The 25,676-nt window shown below is 50.4% G+C and overlaps 5 protein-coding genes across 5 annotated transcripts; 2 read left to right on the top strand and 3 right to left on the bottom strand.

Annotated features, from left to right (window-relative positions):
• Positions 1 to 8,239: 8,239 nt before the first annotated feature.
• On the top strand, positions 8,240 to 11,068 carry PFICI_14040 (uncharacterized protein; the record flags this gene model as incomplete). The annotated part of the gene is made up of 4 exons (XM_007842621.1): positions 8,240 to 8,824; positions 9,040 to 9,126; positions 9,549 to 9,612; positions 9,882 to 11,068. The coding sequence occupies 4 exons, from the start codon at positions 8,240 to 8,242 to the stop codon at positions 11,066 to 11,068; spliced, it is 1,923 nt and encodes a 640-aa protein (XP_007840812.1).
• Positions 11,069 to 11,851: 783 nt separating this feature from the next.
• PFICI_14039 (uncharacterized protein) lies at positions 11,852 to 12,874 on the bottom strand (the record flags this gene model as incomplete). The annotated part of the gene is made up of 1 exon (XM_007842620.1): positions 11,852 to 12,874. The coding sequence occupies one exon, from the start codon at positions 12,872 to 12,874 to the stop codon at positions 11,852 to 11,854; it is 1,023 nt and encodes a 340-aa protein (XP_007840811.1).
• A 1,687-nt stretch (positions 12,875 to 14,561) lies between these two features.
• Positions 14,562 to 16,144, bottom strand: PFICI_14038 (uncharacterized protein; the record flags this gene model as incomplete). Its single annotated transcript, XM_007842619.1, has 3 exons — positions 14,562 to 15,090; positions 15,268 to 15,566; positions 15,719 to 16,144. 3 exons carry the CDS (start codon positions 16,142 to 16,144, stop codon positions 14,562 to 14,564), a joined length of 1,254 nt encoding a protein of 417 aa, XP_007840810.1.
• A 4,731-nt stretch (positions 16,145 to 20,875) lies between these two features.
• Positions 20,876 to 23,588, top strand: PFICI_14037 (uncharacterized protein; the record flags this gene model as incomplete). The annotated part of the gene is made up of 4 exons (XM_007842618.1): positions 20,876 to 22,189; positions 22,250 to 22,584; positions 22,638 to 22,864; positions 22,918 to 23,588. 4 exons carry the CDS (start codon positions 20,876 to 20,878, stop codon positions 23,586 to 23,588), a joined length of 2,547 nt encoding a protein of 848 aa, XP_007840809.1.
• Positions 23,589 to 23,948: 360 nt separating this feature from the next.
• On the bottom strand, positions 23,949 to 24,896 carry PFICI_14036 (uncharacterized protein; the record flags this gene model as incomplete). The annotated part of the gene is made up of 1 exon (XM_007842617.1): positions 23,949 to 24,896. The coding sequence occupies one exon, from the start codon at positions 24,894 to 24,896 to the stop codon at positions 23,949 to 23,951; it is 948 nt and encodes a 315-aa protein (XP_007840808.1).
• Between the last annotated feature and the right edge of the window lie 780 nt (positions 24,897 to 25,676).

The following is a 25,676-nucleotide window of genomic DNA, read 5'->3' as shown; positions in this document are numbered from 1 at the left end:
GTCATTGTCATTCTTCTTCTTCTTCTTCTTCTTCCTCCTCCTCCTCTCAATTATGCGATCTGATCCAGCCCTTCTAGAAGTCCTGTCATGGTCAGTCAGTGGCAACGGAATACGACTCACGAACATGGAGTGACGATATTCAACATCAACTCACAATCTACCGACCGGACTCGAAAATGCGCAGTCCCGAACTTGAGGGGAGGGGGTTGGGGCGGCGAGAAGCATAAATCAAAATATCGGCACGCCGAAGAGAGAATATGACGGCGGCGTCGCCGTTCGACCTACAAGGTGGATATCGGAGCCGTTTTCAGCCAATTTTCGATATACCATTTCGGCGCCTTGTTCGTGGCACCGGCGTACGAGCCAGAACATGCGAGTCACAGACATTCATGCTGACATAATTATTTACTCGCCTAGCCTACATATCACGACTCATGAATACCTATGCAAGGTACAAAACGTCGAAAGAAATAACTTGGTGCCTGAGTCAATCCAGAATACCCGTTTCACCAAGCATTGAGTTAACATTTACCATCTTGCATGATGACTCCGTCGATGCATATAATAACCTTATCCCGCTGCCTGTGACCCGGCCAATGATTGGCTGGCTACTAAAAAAACATCGCCGACATGGCCATTCTTGTCTTTTCTTTCTTCTCTCTCTTCGGCGAGCTGAGAAGACTGCATATTATGCTCACACAGCCATCGGCGGGTTTAATTATTCCGCGCTTTTCGCAATTAACCCACCCCCCGGCCACCATGAATTCAGCCGCCTTTTCCTTCAGGGTAGAAGGAAGAAGAGAAAGAAAGCAAGGAAGCTGGACTGATCCCCTGGTGCCTCTTGCCTAGCACAAAAGTCCGGAACCTGTTACATGGTTGTCGTTAATTGCCAACTTTTCCCTTCCCCCAGCACCTGCTTGATAGGTAGGCGGCGTTCTGATCCTGCAGGTGAGATGCAGTTGGCTCGGCGCAATCATACCGTCTAGACAAGACAGGCAAAAGAAAGAAAGAAAGGGAAAAATTTCCTTCTATTACCGCAGGGAAATTTCTCACTTCTGCAGTCAGGTTTTAAAGTCTCATACCCCAGAATGAGATCGACAGGACAGTGGACCCTCCTCCGCCCCCAGTCCGCCGCGCAGCGTGGCCTGCCTGTAAACGGAATGCAGGTGCCAAGCTCACAAAAAAGGCGGCTACAGCGGAAGTTGATCCGACCCTTTTGAGTAGAACATGTAGTTACGAATACTGTGAGACAGGTGAGGATATAGAAGCATTTCTCTCATGTTCAAAAAGAATGGGATAACCCCCTCCTTTCCCTTCACAAGCAGAAGCAAGCCATTTCTCAGGCCTGACAGATTGTTTAAAAGAATAAAGGATTCACAAGAGTCAGAATTAAGAAAACCAAGGGATTTGTTGGTCCTAGACGGACCTACCTACCGGAGGCGGCCCGGAAGCGAATGAAACATTCCCTGTCCAATGATTTGCAGTACAGGGCATGCGCGGGAGCATCCTATTGGGCAGAGCCGCATACATTATCCATGCATTGCCCGCAGTGTCGGGCGTGAGAAAATGGGACGAGATGGAGAGACAGAGAAAGAAAAGAAGAAGAGAGAGACTGGCCGGCCGACACACACACACACACACACAAGCTGCAAAAGAATGCTAGTCATGTCGGCGATTGGGGGAAAATGAAGGTGGGAAAATGGAGAAATTTCATGCGGGAAGGAGGTTCTTTTCACCACTTGTGCGAGGCTCATTTATTTTGCTTTTTCCCTCATTTTCCTCGTGTGCCCAGGGGTGGTCTCGGCTATGGCCAGTTATTAAGCTTTGCGATGATGCTTGAACACAATATACTTGAGGCCCGCCAGGGGAAGGGGACCGCTTCTGACTGAAGTCTATAATCCCAAGAACTGCGAGGAGGGGTAACAAAGCTATCGTACTGTTCGTTACTTGACTGTTTGGAAACGCTTCATTCCTTTCTTGCGATTTCCCTCGTCATCACATGCCGTGCCGTCCGTCTGTCTCTACAGCAATGTGACAAGTCTGCTTCGTGTCCGTTTGTGGGAGGTGAGACGGGTGCTGCTAGAAAATGATTCACCATGAGCGACGCAACAAAACCGTTGGTGCTCGGATTTGTGTACCCATGGTCGCACTGCCGTGGGGAGCCTTGGCAGTAGGACGAAATCGCGATGCCACGCTGCGGCCGCCCGCCCATCGGGCCGGCCGTCCTACAGTCTTGGACCATGACTAGCCGTCTGGTCTGGCTGGTGGTCAGTACCCACGTAGAGAGTTTGTTACAGATCATGTGGGGAGGAAACTGGATGATTCTTTCAAAACCGAGGCAAAGAGGGGGGACGAGATTCGTCGTACACCTAATTACGCCTTGCTACTGAGCGTCTTTACCATAGAAGCACGATGCAAGACCTGAGAGCGAAAGGGGGTGGTGACTCGGCCAATCGCAGCTAGGGTGTAGCTTTCATATGGCAGATTGCACTGTCCTTGATGCGGTTTTCCATATGCTGCATCAATGGGGTTGTAAATCATATTCGGAGATTCTCCATGGGCGGCTTTCCCACTGCGGGCTGCCAGAGCACAGTGTTGGCCGGTCCCTTTGTAATGGTTTGGCGCAGGCAGATGCAACTCGACATCAGAGATACCCTGTGTGCTTTGATTTTGGCCACCATTGTGCTTTCCTAGCATATTCAAACCATGCGTGTTGTCGTGCTGAGGTCCAAGACGGCTTTGCTGCCACAGGCACGGTGCACGCATTTAGTATGCTTGTGTGCATGGTACGTAGCGCAGGAGAGGCCGTGCAATGTTGCAGGATTGCGGGAAGGCTGCAGTCACCCAAACAGCCATCCATGGAGCTGCGGTAGATAATGTACGGCTATGTTCAGTGGCCAGGCAAGCCAGGTCGACCCCCAGCCCATTCTAAATAGTCCTAGGGAGTCGTTATAGCGCCGGCTTGTGCATACTTGGAGATGGGAATGTATTTGATTTGTCAAGCCAAAACGAAGCAATCGTCATGGAGGACGACAATATCCTATGCCGGATCAATATAATCGCCGTATAAACCGCGAGCCAAGGTGTTGTCTAATATTATACGTAAGAAACGGAGCTGCACATAGGATGCGCTTGGATAAGCACCACATGCTGAGGTGTATATAGAACGATAGAATATTGCAGGATGACGTGTTGCTTTATCTTGATTGCTCAAGAGCCAATTGGTCAATGCAGCTAATGGAATTGCTCATGGAGGACGAGGGCTCCGGATATCTGGATGTGATGAACATGGTATTCAGAAGCTGGACAGAGGGTGTGGTAGCACTGCGGAGATATTGAAAAGCAAACCCCCCCGCCGCGGGCTGGGAGGGGGCCATATCCTGCAGTGTGCACGCTCCCTACCTTGCCTTCTTGCTCAATTCTGAATCGGTACCGAGTACGTACGTCAAGGGAATGCCGTCATGGATCCGTCCAGGGTAAAAGTCCGAAATCCTGTGAGCAACGTGCTAAGCTGCTCGATTGGCGATCCTACCAGGAGAGCTTGAAGACCGACTGCCCGAAGGTCTCGAGGCAAGGACTGGGAGAAATCCTTCTAGTCATGTATGCAAGCTATGCTCGCTCGGAAGCGGAGACATGGCTCAGAGTGTCATGAAGGCTCATGGACAAACTTGCAGGACGTCCAGTAGGTGATTTAGCGATTATCGATCTGAGTTATCCCCGAAGCTAGCTGGCTGGGAAAGTACCCCGGAACTTCAGGGGGGTCACGGTGCCCGGCACCCTGGACCTGGTCGCTTGTTCCAGCGCAGCAGCGCGATGCTCTGTATCCTGGGGTCCAGCCCAGCAAACAGGGGCTAGAAATCCTGACCCAGGGTGATTGGGGACAAGGCCAAGCGGAAACAACAGCAAGGTACGGTAAAACTATGGAATCAAACGTCCTTTGTAAGGATGCAAGCTGATCATATTCGAAGCGGATTAGGCACCTAATAGCACCCGTCGGTCATGGGGTGCTTGGAAGTAGGTATTTGAAGAGAAGGAGAATGATGGAGAGGCTTGTAGGCAATGTTGCATCGTAGAGGGAGTAAGAAGAGTCCACGCAGCGCACTTTGTGTGATTCTCCAGCTCAGGCATGGCACAAGCTGTTGTGCAACACTGAGAAAAAGCCATACATATCTTTGTTGGACTTGGCAGACTGACTGAGAAAGGCGGGGGCGTTCCCGTGAAACCACAACGGCTATACGTACGTCAATCATGTCGGTTTTCATCCTTGACATGCTGCTGGGATTCCCAGCCTTTAGGAAACTCGCGTGGCTTTCAGTCGGCGCTAGATTCAGGGCTTTTGTGCAATGGGACATCCTGTATCAATCAAATCTTGCAGCTGAGGAGTAGAGGGCCACAATATTATTGCTCCTATAGTTGTCGCCGACGATAAGATAACCGCCTAAGCTGCAGTGATATTGCTTCGTAGGATGATGGATTGCATGGCCCCGTCACTTCCTGCAATCGCCGTGAAGCGGCATACTCGATCCAGAGCATGTATCATGCCCGGGACAAAGATTTATCAGGCTGTACAGGTCTGGCATGGGTTGCGACCATGGCGTGTGTATCACACACCTTGTCAATGACATTGCTCGCACCTGTATGTTGTTGGAGTATGTAGTCAGCGCATGAAGCTGACGTCGTTGGAGAGGATATAGAACAGGCATCGGCATGTAGGTTCCATCGATAGGTAAGAGTATACCGAGCCGAGCTGCGCACCAGGGCCACTGTCAGGGTAGACTTCTTTGTCGTTTATGTCATGGGTGTTTTCAATTGCCGGTACATTTGATCGCAGAGAATTGACTTTTTTTTCCCCCTTCAACATGAGACCCGAAATGTGAATTAAAAATATGATAGAATCCGCGTGCACTGCCCGTAATAGGAGTGGGAACGAAGTGTCCGATAGGTAGGCCGTGAAGCCGAGCCGCGTGCAGGTTGGCAGGTTGTGGTTGTGCGGTGCGATGCTCTCACCCCTAGTGATCGATCAGGGACAAGGTTCTGGGATAGGCTGCGTGTATATGTGTGTGGTGTGTAATCTGTATGTGTGTGTGTGTGTGTGTGTGTGTGTGTGCGAGCGTGCCGCCGCAACTTGTGACACTGGGGCCCGGGCCAGCAAGCCAGGTCTAGATGAAATCAGCAAATTCATTGCCGCAGAGAACCGATCGAGCTATCCTGGGTCCCAAGACAAGCCGACACGAGACCCAGATATCGACAAGATGGCGCTTACTAGGCTGAAGAATTTGGGCCGTTCCTGGGGGGGACTGGTGACGCAACATATTGTGTACTGTTTATAGTTGATGTGCCGCATCTGGTTTCCGAATGGATGCCATCATGCCGTCGAGCAGCAGCCGTAAGCCGCTAGTGGCATGTCCATTGAGTTCCTAGAGCCCGTTGTGTCTGAGAACAAGTCTGTCTCTGTATGAGTGATCACTTTGGTCGCACACGTTTCGTATCCAGCACACACAAAATGTGTCTGGAGTGACAGCTGCGAGCCTCACGCTGGCGTCGGCTGAATTTGATAGCTGAAAAATCCGCTTTTGCAGATCGCAGAATAAGGTCTCTTGATCCCGGGAAGCGGCAACCATAGTGGCGTCAAGGTTCGCATGCCAACTAGTACAAAATAATAAGGAAAGGAGAAAGGAAGAGAAAAAAAAAGAGGGGCCCGTTCGGGTATAGCATTTCGGGGTAACAATAGTTTGAAAAAAAAAAGAAAAAAAAAAAAAAAAGGACAGAAGAAGGCGTCGCCCGAGGAGGGTATAGCCTTGCCCGCGGCACCTAGAAGAAAATACATATCGATGGTATCAATGCCTTGAGATCGTCAATACTGTTGCACACCTCCATAGGGGTGGGCAGGGATTGAGCTACGTTGGTAAGTCGTTGGGTCGTGGTAACATGTGGCAGGGATGGGCAACCAACTACATAGTACTACCAGCAGCCAGCTTAATAGAAATAAAAAACATCCTCGGCATCTGTTTCTATCAGTTTCCAAGTGAGATTGTGCGACCGTTACACAAGCTATGCTATGGCTGCTAGAGACCACGGACCACGGACCACGGACCACGGTAATGCAGTAGCCCGATAGCGGGCTTACGATATCGACATTACTACATGGCCAGTCAGGTCTAGCACGGTCGCTGTGCCGCCGTTCTAAGGTAGCCAAGAGAACGCGCGCACGCAGGCATTCGTAACTCTGTGGTGCTATGTTGTAGCAGTACTGGATTACAAACATGGGTAGCATTGACGTTGCTGATGTGATGCGCCCTCTGAGAAACGAGGTGGGCTAGAACGAGCGAGCCTACATATGGTAGTAGCTTGGTCTCCTAGGTAGACAGCTCAGCAGCAGCATCATCATCGGATGACCCTGAGCATCCACCGAGCTCGCTTGGGAATGAAACGGTCCAAGATTTCAAGGGTAGCAATGCAATTCATGCCACGAGTATATAGCAAATAGTGAAGAAGATATTAAGCAAAAGTATGCCGGTTCCGACTCCATATACCTGCTTGTATGACTGGACGGATACCTCTGCTGCACTGCAACTTGGTGAAGGAACATGCAGCGTACGTGCATAGTGACTGACTGACCAATGCACCTGTGTATGGTCGACAGCCATGGGACTGGCGGACAAGTCATGGACATCTTTCATGTTGTTACTAACACATACCCCCCGTCTTGATAGTAGTACATGCTACTACTATGTGGCAGCAGGGACCTGCTCTCCCCTAACTCAAACCAGCCTAGCGATTATACTGACAGCACCCAAGTATCTCTGGGCTGCGGCGCATACGTACTTTGTACTCTTTGGATCTCGCAACAGGGGCGCCATCACAAGCGACAAGCCCTAAGAGACTTGGCTTCGTGGGAAGCTGCTGCCCAGGGGACCGAAAATTCCTAGGTTAGTAGTTTCGTGGGTGCAGCCCAAGGTCAGAGGTTCATGGGGAACATGATCCTGAGAAGCATGCAACTCGAATCCGCTTGATGCTGACAGCATATCGTGGGGCGGCACCCGACGACTTCAATGAATTGTGCCAGGGCTTGATGATTGGGTGTTTCCGTAGTAGCATGGCATCAGGTCGTTGGCCGGAAATGTGCTTGATAGGAAGAGTGAATGTAGGTAGTTGTAAAGTAAATGTAGGTAGCGCGCATCCAAGCTCACCATTCATTGATCCGACCTGACTGACAGCTATTTTGTGATGGTTGATTAGGGCGTAGGTAGTATAGGTAGGCTAGACCACGCCTGTGCCACGCAGCCATCCATTGGATGGGAGTACTGTCAAATGATGCACTGCAAGTCGGAAGGTCAAGCAAATGGGCCTGCATAACCAAGCCAGCATTGTGCCATTTGCTACCTAGACAGGCCCGCGGCCCCTTGTGTGCTCTGCTGGCTGAGTTGTATTGTGGTTTGTGGTGGTCCGTCCGCCCATCAGTCAGTCAGTCAGTCGATGCGGACAGTCGGGTTACCGTTACTCTCAGGAGACGGGAATGGAGCGCCGCCCATACGGTAGGTAACATGGCTGGGCAACATGGAAGCAGGCAAGGTATGGTATGTAGGTGCTGTATGTAGGTACATTTCATAGGTCGATACATTACCTACATGACCTGCTACTATATTACCCTGAGAACGGACCAAGTCGTTGAGGTAGATGTACGTATCTACTTTTTCTTTCTTTCTTACACGTACCAGACGTGCGTCTCAACTGGTGGTGAGAGCCTGGGTGGACTAACCATTGATTCGCCTGCATTCCGCCCGTAAAAGAGGAAAGAAAAAAAATTATTATTAACAAATAAACGACTCCCTCGTATTTGGTTTCTCATTCACATCCTGGAATCCTTTCTTTTCCTTCTTTCCTTTCTTCTCCTCCCATTCTTCCTCTTCTTCAACTCCGCTTCACCCCTTGGCGGCAGTCGTTCTTTTTTCTAAAACGACAGCTAGTACTAGGCGAACCATACCTACATAACCACCACCCAAAACCTTCTTCCATCGTGCCGACAGCCTGCCCGAAAAAAAAAAAAAAACAGGATCAAGGCAACAAGCTGCAAGTAGCCTCGCGCACCCACCGAAAAGTTCGAACGCGTGCAACGGGATATTGTAAAAGAGGGCATTCTCTCTCTCTGTGTCTCTGTCTCACTCTCTGCATCTTTCTCTCGTGTTTTCTTGCCATCGCTCATGCCCTATATTCGGCAAAAAACCACCCAGGCCCAGGCATGTTCCAGCCAAATCCAAACCGAATTCCTCTATTCTACCAGTCACCAGCTTCATATGGAGTCAATGTAGGCAACGCAAACTTGCCTGAATACACGTTTGCACCCAGTCCGATGGGCCAGGGCAGCGGCGGCAGCGGCAGTAGTGGTGGTGGTAGTAGTGTAGGCGGGGGAGGAGCCAACAACCGCAGTCCAGGCCTGAAATCGGGCGCCGCTGCTGCGACTAGCAGTAGTAGTAGCGGTAGTACGAATACAACTGCTGCTGCTAGTACTGCACTCACCTCACCCATCTTCTCTAGTCTTTACGACCACCACAACCTCAACCACAGCCAGCAGCAGCCGCAACAACAACAACAACAACAACAACACCAACACCAACATCTTCGGTTTCAACACCACGGACTGCCGTCGTCGCCAGATCCTCCCTCTTATCATCATAACCATCACCAGAAGCAGGAGCAAAACCACCAACACCATCCCGGATACGCGACTTCTTACGATCAAGGATCCTACAACGTCAAGATGGAGGCCCCAAGCGACCTCGCCCAGCAAGAGGCCGCTGCCCGGGACTATCAGCCTGAGCTCAAGGTGGGTTCATTCAATCATTCATTTATTCGACATTGTACCTGCTCTTCCCAAATCCCGCTGCAACTCTCCTTGTTGGAGATTGGAGCTTCTCTTCTACCCTATCGGGTTTTGCTTTTTCTCGCCGTCTCATTTCTTTTTCTTCTGCATCATGCATGGCCAATTCTTCACCGGATTCAAATCACACGCACGACAGCTCACACAAGCTTTTCCACTAGGGTCCGTATGTTAGCGACAAAAAGTCGAGTCAAGCAATCACGGAAGAATATGCCAAGGCAAACCCCGTTTACGTTGCCAAAACTGTGGTAAGTTGAGAGAGAGAGCCTGATCTCATCCCGTCCCGCTGCCTCCCTGCCCGCCGTAACCTATCTCACGCGACGACCGCTGGCACTTCCCCTGTCCATCTCGCTCGCTACCTATCTTACCTGCTACTTTCCACGTCCGGAGCAACTTGCACTTGGATCCGCACCTGGTTGGGCAGATTACTACTACTGTCCAAACTAGCAAGCGAACCCTGTGCCGTGCCGTGGACCCCCTGTCTGGACAGCTGGATTGCCGTAGCGGCTGATCTCATCGACGAGAATCTGTCGTGCTGCAGAGCATTGCTCCTCCACACTAACATAGATTGGCACACCCCAAGAGACTAAATACACACGCACACAAGTCCACAGAGCATCCAATCATGAGACAAGACATATGGGCGAAAGCTAATCAGACATGATCCTAGGCATTGCCCCTGACGTACACAACCTACCGTCAGATCCAGGGTGATGGTAATTGTGGCTGGCGAGGTGAGTTGCAATTATGTTGTGATGCTGGTATCCTCCTGCATATTATCTTACCTCTACCCCGCAATTTCATTCATATCAAGATTCGCCGGGGGGTTTTACCGAGTGGCAGCCTCTGGAGTCTGGGCCATTGCCCAGGTCTCGCATCCCGAATGACAAGGGCATGTGGTTCTCGCCATCTGAATGGCGACACACACTATTAGCGGTGGTACACGGGTGATCTTGGTGGTTGTCATACGTGTGGTGGTTGTAGTGTTACTGACTGCAAATAGCCATCGGCTTTGCGTACTTCGAGAATCTGGTACAATGTGGTGACATTGACCACCTGCAAACCGAGTTTGCTCGCATCATGTCGCTGAATGAATTTATTCAACATACCGGCGGCTTTGATCTTTACTTATTCGAGGACATGGTCGAGCCGACGACAACATTGTTTGAAGAAGTAATCAAAGCCCTCGACCAAGGGCAGGACGCCATGCCGATTGTGCTGGACATGTGGAATGGACCGGCCTCCGACGGCATGATTTACCATCTTCGCCTACTCGCGGCATCGTGGTTGAAAGGCAACCTACCTCAATACGAGGCCTTCATTACAGGAGACGCAACTACTTACTGCGACCAGTGGATCATGCCTGTCAACAAGGAGATAGATCAGATTGCTCTTGATCTTCTGTTCAATGTCTTCCTTAAACCAGCTGATATCGTCCTGGAGATTGCATATCTTGATACGAGTCCAGGCACAGAGGTGAATACGCATCGATGGCCTGACGAAGCCAAGAGCAAGGACCCAGCGGAACTGGGTTTCATGATCAATCTTCTTTATCGTCCTGATCATTACGACATCTTGTATCGCGAGCAAGTTCTCGCACCTCAGCCTGCTGCGCCTCCGGCTGCTCCTGCTTCTGTGCAAGTTAATCGAGTCTCGTCATTGTCCCACCATCATGACATTCAGAGCAATGTATCTTCTCTTGGGGCCTTTTCAACTATGAATATGGGGGCGCTGTCTATGATACCTGGCTTTGGTGTTGGAGGGCCGCCGCCGTCTTCGTTCCCACCGCTTGGATCTCCACCAATTTCCCCAATGGAATCAGCCTTTAGCCCACCGGCTCAAACATCATGGATTCCACAATACACGGAATCGCCAGCTGTGGCTCAATCGCCGTTGTCACCAACACATAGTGTACCCTCGCAGCCCTCACCTCAACCTCAGACACAAGATGCAACGTCGCTGACATCGTTGCGCTTCAGCAAGCACATGTTTCCAGTCCCTGGTGGAGCTGAAGCATCTCCACAGCCCCCAGATCCTGCTTTTCAGGTCCAAACTAATATCTTCAAACAAAGCTACTACAATACAGCTCACTATAACAATCCCCACTTCCAGCCTGAGGAATACAAACCGGACCAGGACGAGGATGCGCCCACGGGTAGAATGGCTAACCGGAAAAAGAGTTCTTCTTAAGCATTTGAAAGGCAATGAAAACTTGAATGGTAGAGGCTTGGTGTTCTTTGGTGGTTTGGTTCTGTTTCATTAATTTTGTTGGCAAAGTTATGGCTTTGACATCGCGAGGCGCTGGTCCATGACGCGACTTTGAGGCTTCTCACAGGATTTTTGGGCCAACGTCCTTGACAAACTCGGATTGATGATGCATTTTAAGTTGGTTAATCCCTCAGTCGCTGGTTCCTCGATACAGAAAAATAGGAGAGCAATGCGGGACAGTCTAAATAATATTTGTTCACTATTCTCGTCGGCGACCCAAATACAGACTTTTATATAATCCCCCACAACCACAAAGTATCACAAGCACCAGGGTGAGATGGCCGAGCGGTCTAAGGCGCTACGTTCAGGTCAACTGAAATTCAAATCGTAGTCAAGAAATTGGCGTGGGTTCGAATCCCACTCTCATCAGCATTCTTCTTTTTTTGGTGTTTATGACCATCTTTTTTCCTTTTCACGGAAACAAAAATATTGATAGTGGGACTTGCTTCAGAGAAATGATGTAACGACTGGTAGATACTTTGTACTACTCAAAATTGAACGGATCTCCAAAGAGAAGGGTAAATTGATTTCCTTTATTTTATTTTATTTACTTCATCTCACAGTGGCATGGACAATGTACATCATTACAATTCCATCATGGCTGGCATAATTTTAGCTAACCAGTTTCGAATCAATTCATTATGATTGACTCATGAGGACGATCTAGGACTCTCCCACTGCTATTGGAAGTGTGAATAGAGAAGGCTAGTTTTCAAGCCCCGAGTTGAACCCATTCCCAGACTCTAAGCCTTGAGCACGATTTTCGAAAGACGTAATCATTGCGGCTAGCGTCTCATCTTGGTAGTCACGAAGACTATCCGTCTTGACAAGGAGCCTCTCGGTAAACTCATCGGCCCACGCCTGCCGCAGCTCGTCCTGCAGCTCTTGGCCAGTGGCCGAGTACGAGTGCTCCTCGCCGCCGTGATCGGCCCCGTAGAGCTCAGCCACCAGGTTGGTCACGCCCTTGTCCTCAAGCCCGCACGCCACGATGCGCGACCACGGATTCGACGCCTCGGGCCCGCGGACGGGCATGTTGATGTTGACGGCGACGCCGAGACCCGTCACGTGGCGTCGGAGGTGGACGCCCAGAGCGGCGATTTTGCGCTCCTCAGCGGTTGTTATTGCCGATGGACTGTTGCTGGTGGGAGGAGCAGCACCGGCAGCGGTATCGCGGAGCAAGCCCGACGCGCTGTGGCGGACCCAGACGCCTGGGTTATCCGTCGTGAAGCCCTTGAGCTCGCTACCTGACCGCCGCGTCACGCGCGCCAGCGCGGCAATCGTCGTCTTTTCCAACAGACACGCATAGTCGCGCACGGTAAAGTGGCGGTGGTGCGGCGAGTGCAGGTCAATGACGGGCCAAAAGACGAGCTGTCCCGGGCCGTGGTATGTCGCGAGGCCGCCGCGCGGCGCGCTCACCACCTCGGGGGCATACTGTGAGTGTGGCCCGACGCGGAGAGGGGCGCGGAGGCGCTGTTCCTCGGCTGGGGCTAGAGGCCCTGATTGTCGCCGGCCGAGCGTATACGTCGGTGGTGGTGTGAACGAAATGAGAGACGGCGGTGGCGCTACCGAAGTCGTCGTCGTCGTCGATGAGGAGGAAGCTGAGGCGGCGGCGGCGGCCTTGTGCTCGAGCAGCCGCCTTTGCAGATGCGTTTGCAGCTCAACGGCAAGAGCGTAGGTCGGGAACCGGGGCGCGGTCGAGGGGATGCGGATATGTTGGAGGAGCGTCATGTCGTTCTGGCCCCGGTTGCGGCTTGTCAGTCTTGCATAGTAGTCGTCGTCGTCGTCGTTGTCGGCTGTCGGCGTAAAACAGACATTTGCTTTTTGCGGGATTGGTGATGGCACAGAGCTTTCAGCAATTGGACAGGGGGAGAGCTCCGGGCTTCGGGTACGCTAGATTGAAAGGCTAAAGAGCACTCAAAGCTTTGGCTTTGTGCCCTGCCGGAGATGTCGGTCTTTCGGGTCTAGGCGGGGATAACAGTCTGCCTTTTACGGTAAGCTTGGTACATGGAAACCAATATGAAAGGTTGACCCAGGATTGAGCGACAATCCCCCCCTCGCTTAGAGATTAGAATCAGGAGGTGGATAGGGACTCCCAAGATCTCTCCCAGAAGACAGGGTGGTTCTGCAGCCTTGACAGCCCTGTCGGTAAACAGACTGACGGGATAACTAATTCTGGTCTACCGTAGCCTAGTGTATGTAGAGTGCTTCTGAGGATCTACAATTTTCATGAGATCGATCCTTTTTTTCTCTCTCTTTTGGTGGTCAGACCCCCCTGACCTGTCATAACATGATGGTATGATTTAAAAAAGCGAGCCATGTTTCCGAACCAACGACTAAGAAGGAGCCAGGTACGGGGAATTCGGTGGCACAGCAGGTTTTCTCCATCAGCGTCTCGCAGATGATCCAGGTCATGTGTTCCGTAAGCATTTAGCAAATGCTAACGCGACAACATAACGTCCGAGGGAGGGCAAGGAGATTTGCTAAAACCAGGGTTATATGCAATGATCGTTTGCGACCGTCGAGCTTGGACCTGTATTTTGGCAATTTTGTCGACATGGATCATCAGCCAAGTACCGCCATGGTGTGCGGCACAGTCTGCGCCATTCCTTGCCTTAACTAGGTAGGTAGCTGTGCCATAGACACATAGTACTACTGACCACATCATGCGGCACAGGCATTCACAATGAGATTATTGATCCCGAGGTCGTGGTTCAGCTTTCAGGAGACTCGGCCGAGATTAATTCGTGATCAACATCGAGACGAGCCAATATTCAGATCGCTTATCATTGTGCATAAGTAAGGATAACACGACTTTTTTGCCAAGTCTGGCAGATAACGATCATGTAGAGGACGAGAAAGTATCTTCTGGGCGGACGGAGGGGTTGAGACGGAGCCAAGCCCAGACCTCAAGCAAAACCGAGCAACGTCGTAGTATTGTTCGGTAGTCCATCCGAACGAACCTCGCATTTATTGACAACTTGGCCCCTGCCAGCCAAGGGTACAGGTAGCTAGTCTTGGCACACCGACTCTGATGACTGACCTATAGCAGTCAATCTGCGAAGTCATGATGAGTCCTTGACGTGTGCGGGCCTCGACGCGCGACTATGGAGTGCATGAACACTCCTAGTTTCATGACGATCTCCCCCTACTATTTGTGCAGGGGGAAAAGAAGCGAATACGCTCGTGCAGAAGGTGTATCCAAGGTGAGAGGGCCAGTGAGAGAGTAAGAGGACCATGCCGTTGCGTGGTTTGATTAAAGCAGCCGGCAGAAGTACCCTCAGATCGATTAACCTGCAGCGAGCAAACATTGTGTTACTCTGCCTGGTCCATTGGAGAATCCTTGCGAGTAGTACTGAAATCGGAGAATTACAGCGACTTGGGTCTCATGGAGGCTATCGCACCGAGCACCAACTCATCACCGCCTATTATCATGATCGCCATCTTCTGCCTCTTCTTCGTCGCCGGGCTGGGGCGATGACACATCACTGTCTTGGTCTGATGCTGCCTCGTCGCTGCTAGCCTCACTGGCACGGTCTGGCGTTGGGGCATCCTTGTCGTTGACTCCTCCAAGTTGACTCTTCAGCCCAGCCAATATACCGCCCAGCCCAGACTTGACCTGGGCATTGGCGGTCTGCGCCATGCGCTGCTCCAGCTCGCTGATCTTGTCCTGAAGCTCTTTAAGCCTGAACGCTTCAGCATCGTCGTTCTCGGACTCCTCTTCCGATGCATCTTCGGCTGCCCTGCGCGTCAAGCCTGGACCGAACGCTGCCTCAAATCCATCGGCCAGGCCAGGGTCCTTGATTGCAAAGACGACTTCGTCGATACCTGACCAGGTCTCCTTTTTGGCTTTGGCCTTGTTCTTTCCACCTAGCAGTACCTTGCTCCAGGCTGCTGCTATCTCGCCGACGGGATTGCCATATGCACCACAACCCCAAGCTCCAAGCCTATATCAGAGAAATGCATGAGTACTTTGAATACAATACGAGCTGTGTGAATAACTTTGGCAAAACGGAAGTGTACAAGTTATCTGCGACAGGAAACGGAGTCATGGCGAAACGGATGTCACCTAACACTACCACGACCAGCAAAGCATAGTGAGTGACGCATGATAATGCACTTACACGACTTTTCTGGCACCCTTGGCCTGGAATACCCTCATGACGATGCGCATCTTTTGCAAGATGGTATCCCTGTCGCTGGAATTGACATACCTGCCACGCCCAGACTCTTCGTTGACCTCCGTCTCCGGCATCCGGAGCATAGCGGCACTGACGCAATCCACAAACCAGCGGTCCCGTTTCTCCAGATCGTCCCCGGATTCGTTCCGGAATACGAGAACGTCGGGAGTAAAGACGGCACCGAGCTCTGGAAGACGGTAAAATTCATCTTTGAGGGATGGTAGAAGCGTGCTGCGCATGCACTACAGATTCTCAAGTTAGTGGCTTATACATTGATTCTTTGCGTTTTCCTAATGTCCATGCTCATTTTTCTAATATGGCGCTCAATCGGAGAACCGCCCGGAATAAAGTCGCACTGGCGGTCTTCGGACATAACAAGATGGCAGATTCTTACCAGTGACTCCTCCTGACTGCTTGCTCCATTGACAAAGCCTCCACCGGGTGATAGTGGTGAGGCCATGTTCAAGATGGCGACACGAGACACCCTATTACTCAGGTCATCTCTCTCAGTCTCCTGATCCCTAAGCAGCGATCTCGCAACCGCTAGGGTATCCGCCACCTCGAGGAACAAGCCGGGTTGTTCATCATTCGGTGGCAACGGGGCGCCATTCCTTTCCCCGCCTCTTGGTGCATTTGACGCAGATTTGCGGGCAGGCGGCTCGACAATCAGCTCTGAAGCCTCAGTACCACGTTTTGCGCGCGGATGGCTCGATAGCAGTGCCGGAATGGCTTTGTTCAGAGTGGCTTTTGCCTTCTTGGCGCGTGCGTCACGACGGAAGCTCGGTGGCGCCAGGCCTTTGGAAGGCTCTGTCCGGCCCATGATCTAAAGCAGTATTCCGCCCGGGATCAATCTGAGATTTCGAGGAGTTGATAATATCTCAATTCTGATTTTGATACGCTCCAAGCTGAGTGAGTGAGGGAAAAAAGGACATTGCTTTCGTACATTTAGTCATCAAAGCTGATTGACCGTCCAGGTGTCAAAGGTCTGGAAATCCGTGTGGGGCTCAGCTACCTTGGTGGACAGCTCTGGTAGACGATAGCGCTCGATAGTGGACGCTAATCTCCCTATAGAGCATCCGTATTCTCAGAGCTTTCACAAAAGGGCATTCAAAACGTAGTTTATGCAAGTTCACACTGTGAAGAGCCAGTAACAAGATATACATGATCGGTAGTCGTTTTTGTCATCTAGACACAAAATATGCAGGCATCTAGTTCGGGACTTGCTTGAGGGTTACACAACACCCAAGGGCCGTAAAGTGATAGGCTCATCCGTGATCCCTTTGGCCAAGGACGGCGCGTATATACTCTGACTGCCAACTTTCTCTCCGAGCTCACAGCTCCATTGGACTCTCTGTTACTATGAATGTGCTAGTCTAATCGTCGGCCGACGTTGACAGCTTCAAGTCACCTTTTTGTATCCCTATACTCGTAAAGTCTCAAATTCCTGAGAAGAAATGGCATTCGTGATCAAAAGAAGGCTTAAGACACTCCCAGATAATTCTTATTTCCATAATACGATAATTTATTGAAGCGGCGACGATCTCCGCGATTTCTATAATCCATGAAGTCTCGAAGTCCCAAGCTTTCTCTTCATCGAATTCTTAATTACCTCTATTTCGGTTGGAGGGCAGAGGTATGGGCTCCCATCCGCTTTAACCCATTGATCCTCTCAAAAATCTACAACTTTGGGTGAATTGCCATACAATGCAGTTATAAAAGCGATACAGCCCTCGCCCTGTGTCTGCAAATTGACCCTTCCGCCAGCTTTGAGTGATCATCTGCATTTTGCGACGTAGATGTGACAGTTTTACCAGTTCAGATCGAGCTTCTCTTCAGATTCAGGCATTATGCTTTTCTGCAAAGTATTCCTCCACAGAAGCTTGATCAAAACTATAGTTGCCATTGCCTTCTCTTATAAAGAGGTGGTGGCAGTTATTCCTCAATAACGACTCCGAGATAGAAAAGCAATTTCTAGCCCGCTGCTGTCACTTTTCATCCCAAGATGGAAGCGCAATAGAAGTTGTTTGGTATGAAGTGATACGCCGGCGTACATGACCTACTTAACAGCTCACTGTGGGCGAGTTTGATTTTGTTCAGTGGTTGTTTCTTTTTCTTTTCTTCTTCTTTGGGTACAGTTCACCGTAAGTTCCGCAAAGACACTGAAGAATGTTCAATACCAATGGGCGACCTGGCTGCTTACTATGGAAAAATACGCCCAACTGAACCTCTTTAGTGATGTTCGCATTAGACTCGGTAGTGCTTTTTAGAGAAGAGATTAGTACATTCCAGTGGCTTGTCTATGTAGCGTCAATCCAAACTTCTGCTCGACTTCACCAGGCCAGTTGGTTCCAATCTCTTACACCCGTCCTTAGGTTGGTCCCTTGATATCAGGGTAGTTCCCGGTAACCACACTGGTCCACACATAGCATTGCGATTCGATTGGCGCCCCTGAGGCTACGGCCCTGTAGTCATCTCGGCTCGAAATGAATACTTTGGCTGGACTCTCACATGTTTGAACAAGCCGGACGAGAAATTTGACAATACGAACAGCATCTGTTGGCCTTTCAACCTGATCCAAACCACTAAAATTAATCAAAGTCCGCGGAAGGAGATGAACAAGCTCTTAGGGAGCTATTTGAAAAAGCTCTGGGCATCAGGCGTCATCATCTTGGCCTACGTTGCGCAACAAAGTTAAAGACGGGCTTTGGTGGTCTTTTGTGGATAGATGATACAGCCGGTTGGCTGAAAACCAGTTCTAAAATATGGGCTGCAGAATCGCCCTATGATACAGCTTATTGTTTTTAGTGCGATAGCAATATGCGAGCCCCTCTGCCACCAGCTTGCGATCACTGATGTCTTTGGCCCAGTCGTATTCGAAGAAATATGGGATAGCCCGGCTTGCCCCGTAAGTCACAGGGTTGATGGCAAGCTTGAGCTTTCTCAGTTTTCGAACTCCAAAATGCTTGTGGAACCACTTGTAAGACCCTCTCGTTCTCTGGTCCTCAGTATAGTCCTTCTGTCGTGTTAATCACCCACCTCGACTTGACTGAACGCCTTCAGAATACTAGGTATTTTACATTTATTCGAAGATCCAGGTATAGCGCCGAGGTTGACTTGACTATGCTAGACCGAAATGATGTCTCCAGACCCTAGACGACTTCTCGAGAAAACGCGAATCAATGTTGGGGCACCACTAGACAGAGTAAGCTCTTCCAGTAGGATTTCTTGAGCCTTGTTGTGAAAGTTTTGGAACGCCTCTTGCACCCAGTCAGATTATCCAGTCGATGCTGAGGATGTGATATCTTATGGTTTGCAACCTCATCATTTCGGCTGGGAGGTTCTGGAGCATCGCCAGCTTTCAAGGGGCTGGTCGTCTCGATTCCAGACTTTCGAGGGCACTCTGACTTGTCATTTGGGGCGTTCGCAGCAGAAGAATAATGGCGTTTGCGTTTGGATCTTGAGACGCGAGAAAATGGCCGAAAAGCAGCCGCCGTCGACCTTCTTACTCTGCGCGGATCCGAACATGTCGGCGCTCATGTGCCATACAACAAAGGAGAGCCGGCACTATAGCCCAGAGCCTCAGGCTGTGAAGTTTTTGTGCAAGGCGCACGTCAAGGAGATATGAACTTTGGGGGCGTTTTTGATGGAGATGAATGCATGCTGTGATGGTGCATTTGCAGCATCTGATTATGATCGGTCTTGGGTTTGATGTACGCCACAAGCAAGTGGGTGTAGCTCTGGGTGTTCACTGTCAGCAATGCCAACTGCCAGACCCTCAAGTGCTTGTTCCCCACCCACCCACCTTCCTGCATCTTCTATCAGGGCAGCGAGAGGACGTGGGCAAATCAGCACCCAGTTGGCGCAGGCAAGCATGTGCAGGGTCCATTTGCTCAAGAGACGGGATCAAGGTCAGCAGTTCGAAAAATCTCAGGCGCTGGTGTTGAATGAAGGGCCATGAATGAAACGACAAGAGAGTAAATATTGTCGCACGGCTCTTTGTGAATTCGGTACCTGAAATGGGTTGCTGTTGGTATTGTTGTTGCTGGAGGCTGCGCGGACATGATGCTCGTGAAATGTCATGACTACTAGGTACCAGGTACTAGGTAGGTAGGTACTACTCTGACCTATGGAAAACAAAATCTGCTCCAATGAGGAGGTTTTGAAATGGGCGAAAAGAGCGTCCTCGGTTCTCGGAAATGAATGAGCACTCGGCCATGAACCTTATAAAGGTGTCCTACAATTGCTAGATATTCACAATGGAAGTCGCGTGATAGACTTTTTACAATTTGGTTGTGAGAATAGGTATTGACGGCAGCACTTGAAGCGATGATCCCCTAGCTTGCTAGGCTCCTAGTCAAGGCTCTCGTACGCGAGAACCCTTGCTGGAGCCGCGGCTGCTCTTCCGGGCTTGCGGTTAGTCATGGACCTCAAGCTGCAACTAGATACTGATGCCATCTCAGTGCCAAGTCGGGTATGACTGAATAGAGACAGAAAGGAAGGAAAGGAGGCCACTCGTCGAGTTCAATGTTCCATATCGTTTCTAGCTTCAACGTTCTGCAAATAGAATGCACCTCTGGTTAAAAGAATGTAGGTACGCGCTGAGACCCGCGGCTCCACGGCTGCATTCTACACTAACATGTGCATTAGGCATGAGCGCTAACATTTTGAGATGCCCGGATCCAGTGCCGCTAAATTAGATCGATAGCCGCAACTCGGCCACACTACATTAGCCATTGGCCTTCAAATCCAGTGTCGTCGCATTCCATGATCAACTCCAAAGGTGCTTGTGTCGATTTTCAATCACCAGATTGTCCTGTCCAGCAACCTTGCTTCCGAAAGCCGATGTATTCTCGACCCGAATCCTACCTGCACACCTAATCTCTCTCGAAATCGAATGGCGCTCTAGTCTGGCAATGCTTGTTTGTCGCGTGCTAGCTGGCAGAAAGAACCCACAAACGGTGGCTCATCAGACTAAATTGGACATCCGGGGTGGTATCCGGGCCATCTCATCGGATTCAGACATGGAGTTCCAATTCCCCTTTGCCCTGATGTACATGGGATGGGTGGTGCCCTTGATCTGATCTCGAGAGTACTAAAAGCCCAATGTTTGTGCCTGGACCTGGTGCCCAAGCCGTGCGCTCGGCCATGGTGCGACGCTTTGATCCGCTACAGCCCCTTGTTCAGTGAACCTGGTCCCCGCAATCAAGACAACTTACAGGCACAACCAACCAATTCTCATCTGTAATCAAGGGATTCAATTGCCTAGAGACGGGGATACACCTGCTACACTTCCAACGTTATCACTCAAAATCCACCCCCTGACCCATCATCCACGGTGGTCCAGTCTGATCATGGCCAGGCCTGAGCATAAACAAGGCACTAATTGCGGAATAGATTGCCCGTATGGGGTACGCGTCACCAGCTACCCGGTAGTATCTTCTGTGCCAGTTTGCCAGAAAATGGAAGCAAATTTTCTTTTTTCACTTCTCCAATCGATACAACTCACAGAGTTTCATTGGGGCCCCTGTCCTGCAGAGAGGCTCGATCCGATATGGCGGTACCCAATGACTTGATGACCTCAAGGGCTTCCACCATCCTGAGCACCCAGGCTTTTGAAGAATTTTACAAGAACAATCTCAGCCGACCTTCGTCGAGCCAAAGCGATGAAGACAGCCTCGCTTTCGACCAGGAGTCTACCGATGACTTCTTTGACAGCATCTTGCCAGGCTCTGGGTCCTCAGGCCCCATAGCGCCTCACAGACAACATGAGCAGGAAAGCCGAGTCGGCACAGGCAACTCTGGCAACTCGCATGGCGGGAAAAATCAGCCCAAGCAGTTCAGCATTAGCAACTTTGGGTTGCGTCAGGATGCTCAGTCAGTGGGCGATGACGGAGAGCATAGTTTTGGAGACATGCCGCCAATGCTGAGAAGCGGTGTCGATCATGCACGAAGTTTATCTGAAAACTCGACGTCCGTGCCCGGAAAGAGCAGTAGTCGTACAGCGACGAGTATCCCTACGAGACGATCTTCCAGGGCCAGAGGAGAGAGTACCGGAAGCAGTGCCAACTTTTCTGTTCGCGGCTCACAAAGTAGCCAAAGACAGCTACAGATTAGTGCCTCGGAGATTGAAGCAGCTCGCCGTGTCCTCGCTGCTGCAGAGCTGAATGGATATGAATTTCCCCAGGGCTCACGGAAAGCGTCTGTTCAGACAGAGCGATCCGCTACACCGCCGCCGATAGGGAGAGCCAGGAGGGCTGGGGACAGCGGATCCGACAGCGATACAGCTCATAGCCTCCGGCCCATAGCACCAGATACATCATTCTTCCTACAGAACCCTTCTTCAGTTGTCACTAGACGGCACAGTCACAACAGCCTCGCAAGTCACACTTCGCAGAACAAGTCGGCAGCACGAGCTCATTCAATCATTGAACAGCCTCAATTCGGCGCCGAGACTGTGTTATTCCCACCAGGAACAAGGGATATCAGCAGGCCACGCTCGCGTAAGGAGATGACAACAGATAATGACCAAGGTCATGTTGACGGTCGCTTGTTCCATACTCAGTTTTCCATGAACTCTCGAAACACCAATAGTATCCCTCGTCGCGGGACTGTGGCGACTTCGTCTTCAAGACGGCCCGGGTCATCGTCGACCAAGAGAGCATTGCATGACGATTCATTCTTCTCACCTACTGATAACCTGTCTAAACAGCACAGCATCATGAGCTCCAGCTCTTCGGCTACCTTGCCCGAGTTTTTCAGCTACGAAATCTTCAAAACAGTGCTCAGCGATCCTACGACTGCTCATCAACTCTTAAAGTTTAGTCGAACGCGACTATGCAGCGAAAATATAGAGTTTCTAAACAAGGTAAGAAGCTCGCCAAGCTTACCATTGACTGTGTAACAAAGTGTTGACGACCCGTTATAGGTAGATGAGTACCAAAAGGCACTGTTGCATCTCAGCACTATCCTGGGCTCCATTCACAAGGGCTTCATATCAAGTGATTCTACAAGGCAACTTGATGTGCCCCATGAGCTCATCCGATCAATTCAAAGAGACGTCAAAGCTCTGGCCGGAAGGACGCTTCCAGGAATGGAGGGACTCTTTGCTGATATGCAGGCCAGAATCGAAGAGTTGGTCTTTGAAGATGTCTATCCGAGATTCATTCGACACCAGCTGGCACTCAGCGCTACACAAGCACTGGCTAGCGATCGACACCGTTATGCGGGCTTGGGCGACTGCTTCTGTCTCACAAATCCTTCGTAAGTCGCCATTTCTGGACTTTCCGGCTTCCTTCAACTGACACAACGTATAGAAAAGCGGACAATCCTATAGTATTTGCTTCTGATGGATTTGTCAAAGTGACTGGCTACAGTCGGCCTGAAATCATTCCCCGAAACTGCAGATTCCTTCAGGGTCTTCAGACAGATCGAACACCAATCGAGCGGCTCAAGCAAGGTATCGCAGATCGTCGTGAATCGGTAGAGTTGATATTAAACTACAAGAAAAATGGCGATCCATTCTGGAATTTGCTATATGTTGGTAAGGGTCATTACTTACTAATTATGCTCGCTTTTCGACTAATTACAATGCAGCACCATTGTATGACGCAAACGGGAAGCTCTCGTTCTACATCGGCGGACAAGTCAATTGCTCGACAACTATACACAACAATGCCGACATCATGAGGGTCTTATCGTCGCCCACTCCGGGTGATATGGATGACCCTGAAACCTCGTCCATCCAGTCGCCACATAACCACAAGTCGCCGGCTTCTACGCGAAAGGCATTCCTCAAAGCACTTGGCGTCCGAGTTGATCAAGCCAAAGTATCAGCCGGTCCCCCGGGTATGGAACAAGATGTTCTAAACCGCATGGAAGGCCAAAATCTCGATGTACAAATGAAGGAGTTTTACACGGCTTACTCCAAATACATTGTGGTCCAGGCCAATACTTTTATGATAGCCTACTATTCTGAGGGCGTTGTGGAGGCCTTGAACCCGGTCAATAACACGGGCTTGGTCGCTGGACAGGACGTTTTCCGATTCTTTAAACAAAACATGATCAGCAAGGAGACAGACTACCGAAGTAGAGTCCGCAGCGCGATTCGTGCCGGTAGCCCAATTAGTGTGGAGCTGCGGCTGCAAACACGACGCAGCGCAAAGTTCCGAGGTGACGAGGTTTTCAATACGCACTGGACGCCGCTCAAAAACGAAAAGGCAGAAACACACTGGGTAGTCATTGCTTTAGCTTCCATGATACAATGAAACAAAGTTCTGAGGTCGCACGCTTTGTCTTGATGAGAATCTCCTTGTCACAAACGCTTTTGGACAATCGAATTGTGTTTTTCCATGTGCATTGGGTTGACATTACCCATAACGATGATTTTTACCACGATCAGAGTGCCAGCAATAGAGATTATTGCGCGGATCACAGCATGATTACATCTTGATGGCAGAATTTCTAAGATTAGGTGTCTACACTGATATGGATTCATTCTAAATATCTGGTCTACTCCCTCTATCTTTCCTGGTATTCTGTATCTCTCACATGCAGAGGATCCCGCTAATTAATCAGCATGTTTTTCCTAACACCAAAATACTTTACCAAATTAAGACCAGTTTTCCTCACAGTCCGTGACCATGTTCAACCAAGCACCCAGTGGCGTGGTACCTCACCAAAGGCAGAGTGTAAATCAATACCAACCACCCATTCCACATCAAAAAGGTCCTCTTGTCCGATCCCGGGTCACGGTACGTCAATGTTCTGACAGCAATGGTGACTCCCAGGAAGACGGGGAGAACGAACCCAGACCAGTCCAACGACCAGTAAGCAGGGCACATTACACAAGAGATGAGGACCATGAGCGCAGAGCACCATCTCGTCGCCGCGTCTCCAATCACGAGCGGCATGGTCCTTCGGCCGCGGGAGGCATCGCCTTCAACATCAAAGATATCCTGCAGCTGAACCGTGGAAAAGATGACGGCGGCCAGAATGGCCATCCACGTGAGCAAGGCCCTATTCAAGGCGAGCGGCTCGCCCAGCGCAACCTCCATGGCCCCAGACCCAAACGAGAGGTACCCGGCGGCATTGATAAAGTTGCGCACAATGAAACCGTCGTCGGCACCACCGAGGGCATTGTACCAGATGCCGAGAGCAATGGTGAGGAGACCCTGGCGAAGCCCACCAATCATGGTGCTGATGCCGATGGCGATGAAATAGTGCACCAGCATCATGATCCTCGCTCGGCGCCTGTCGAGTCGGCCCGCCGGCAGAGGGCGCCAGGGCTTGTTAATGCGGTCCTCGACAATGGCGTCTTCGCTCGACTGGTTGAAGATGTTGAAGGGGATCAGGAAGGACCACGTCCAGAATAGAGCGAGGGGGTAGCGGTAGAGGAAGAGATCCCAAGCGTCATGAGCTACTACGCTCTCTTGAAAGAGACATGCCGCAGATGCCAAGATGGTTCCGAGTATGCTTTGGGGAAAGATGATGGTCTTCATGTCGCTGTAGGTGAAGAGCCATATTGTTCGGATATAGGAGACTGCGTCTCCATTGAGTTGAATCATGGTATGCATTCTGTATGTCTTTGTGCTGGAACTTTGTCAGAAGTGTTGTTTGATCATTAATAATCTGAGATATAGTATGGGATAATCCAGAAACTCGGAGTTGTTCAAGTCATTCCTTATATACCCGTATGCTCTAGACCTTCTGTTATGCAGATCTGTCTTAATAGGTAGCGGAATAGCCACAACGAAGACTAGTGTATTAGTGTACCAAGGCATTGTTTGTTCACAATTCGTTGTGAATCACAAAAGACTCCTCTTTTTACAAGCCATTGTTCAGTCTTATCCACAATAGATTGACGTGACAAAATTGGTTGGAATCACATTTGGGAGATGTTACTGCCAAAAGTTCCGTCCAGTTGGTCCTCTGTTACCGGATTAACGGACACAGCCCCGATTGGTCCACCTGCTGAGGTCAGACTGGCGGGACGGATCTGAGTGATGAGGCTATCAGCCATGCCAACGATCCATTTCAAAACGTATATTGCTTCTGAATGTCAGCAACTCGTTGGTAACGCGGCTTCAAATCCCTGTGCTTGCTCATGGCGTCGCCTTTGAGTGACGACTTGACCTATCCGAGACCATTCGGTTAACCGCGCTCGGGAAGCAGAAAGTCGGTTGCATTGTTGTTTCCCTCTCCTGCCAAGTTGTAGCTCTATGAAATGTCGATCAAAGTGATTCATTGTATAGACCACATTGATTAGTTCCCCAAGTGAATGGACCATTCGCTCTTTCCGCGATGAATAACTCTAGTGCTGACGAAAGTACCATGCTTCAAAGATGACCAAAATT

This window comes from Pestalotiopsis fici (genome assembly GCF_000516985.1).
Source record: "Pestalotiopsis fici W106-1 unplaced genomic scaffold PFICI_Scf_12, whole genome shotgun sequence".
Taxonomy (NCBI): domain Eukaryota; kingdom Fungi; phylum Ascomycota; class Sordariomycetes; order Amphisphaeriales; family Sporocadaceae; genus Pestalotiopsis; species Pestalotiopsis fici.
The sequence above is the reverse complement of the archived record's forward strand: the minus strand, read 5'-3'. Positions and strand labels throughout refer to the sequence as shown.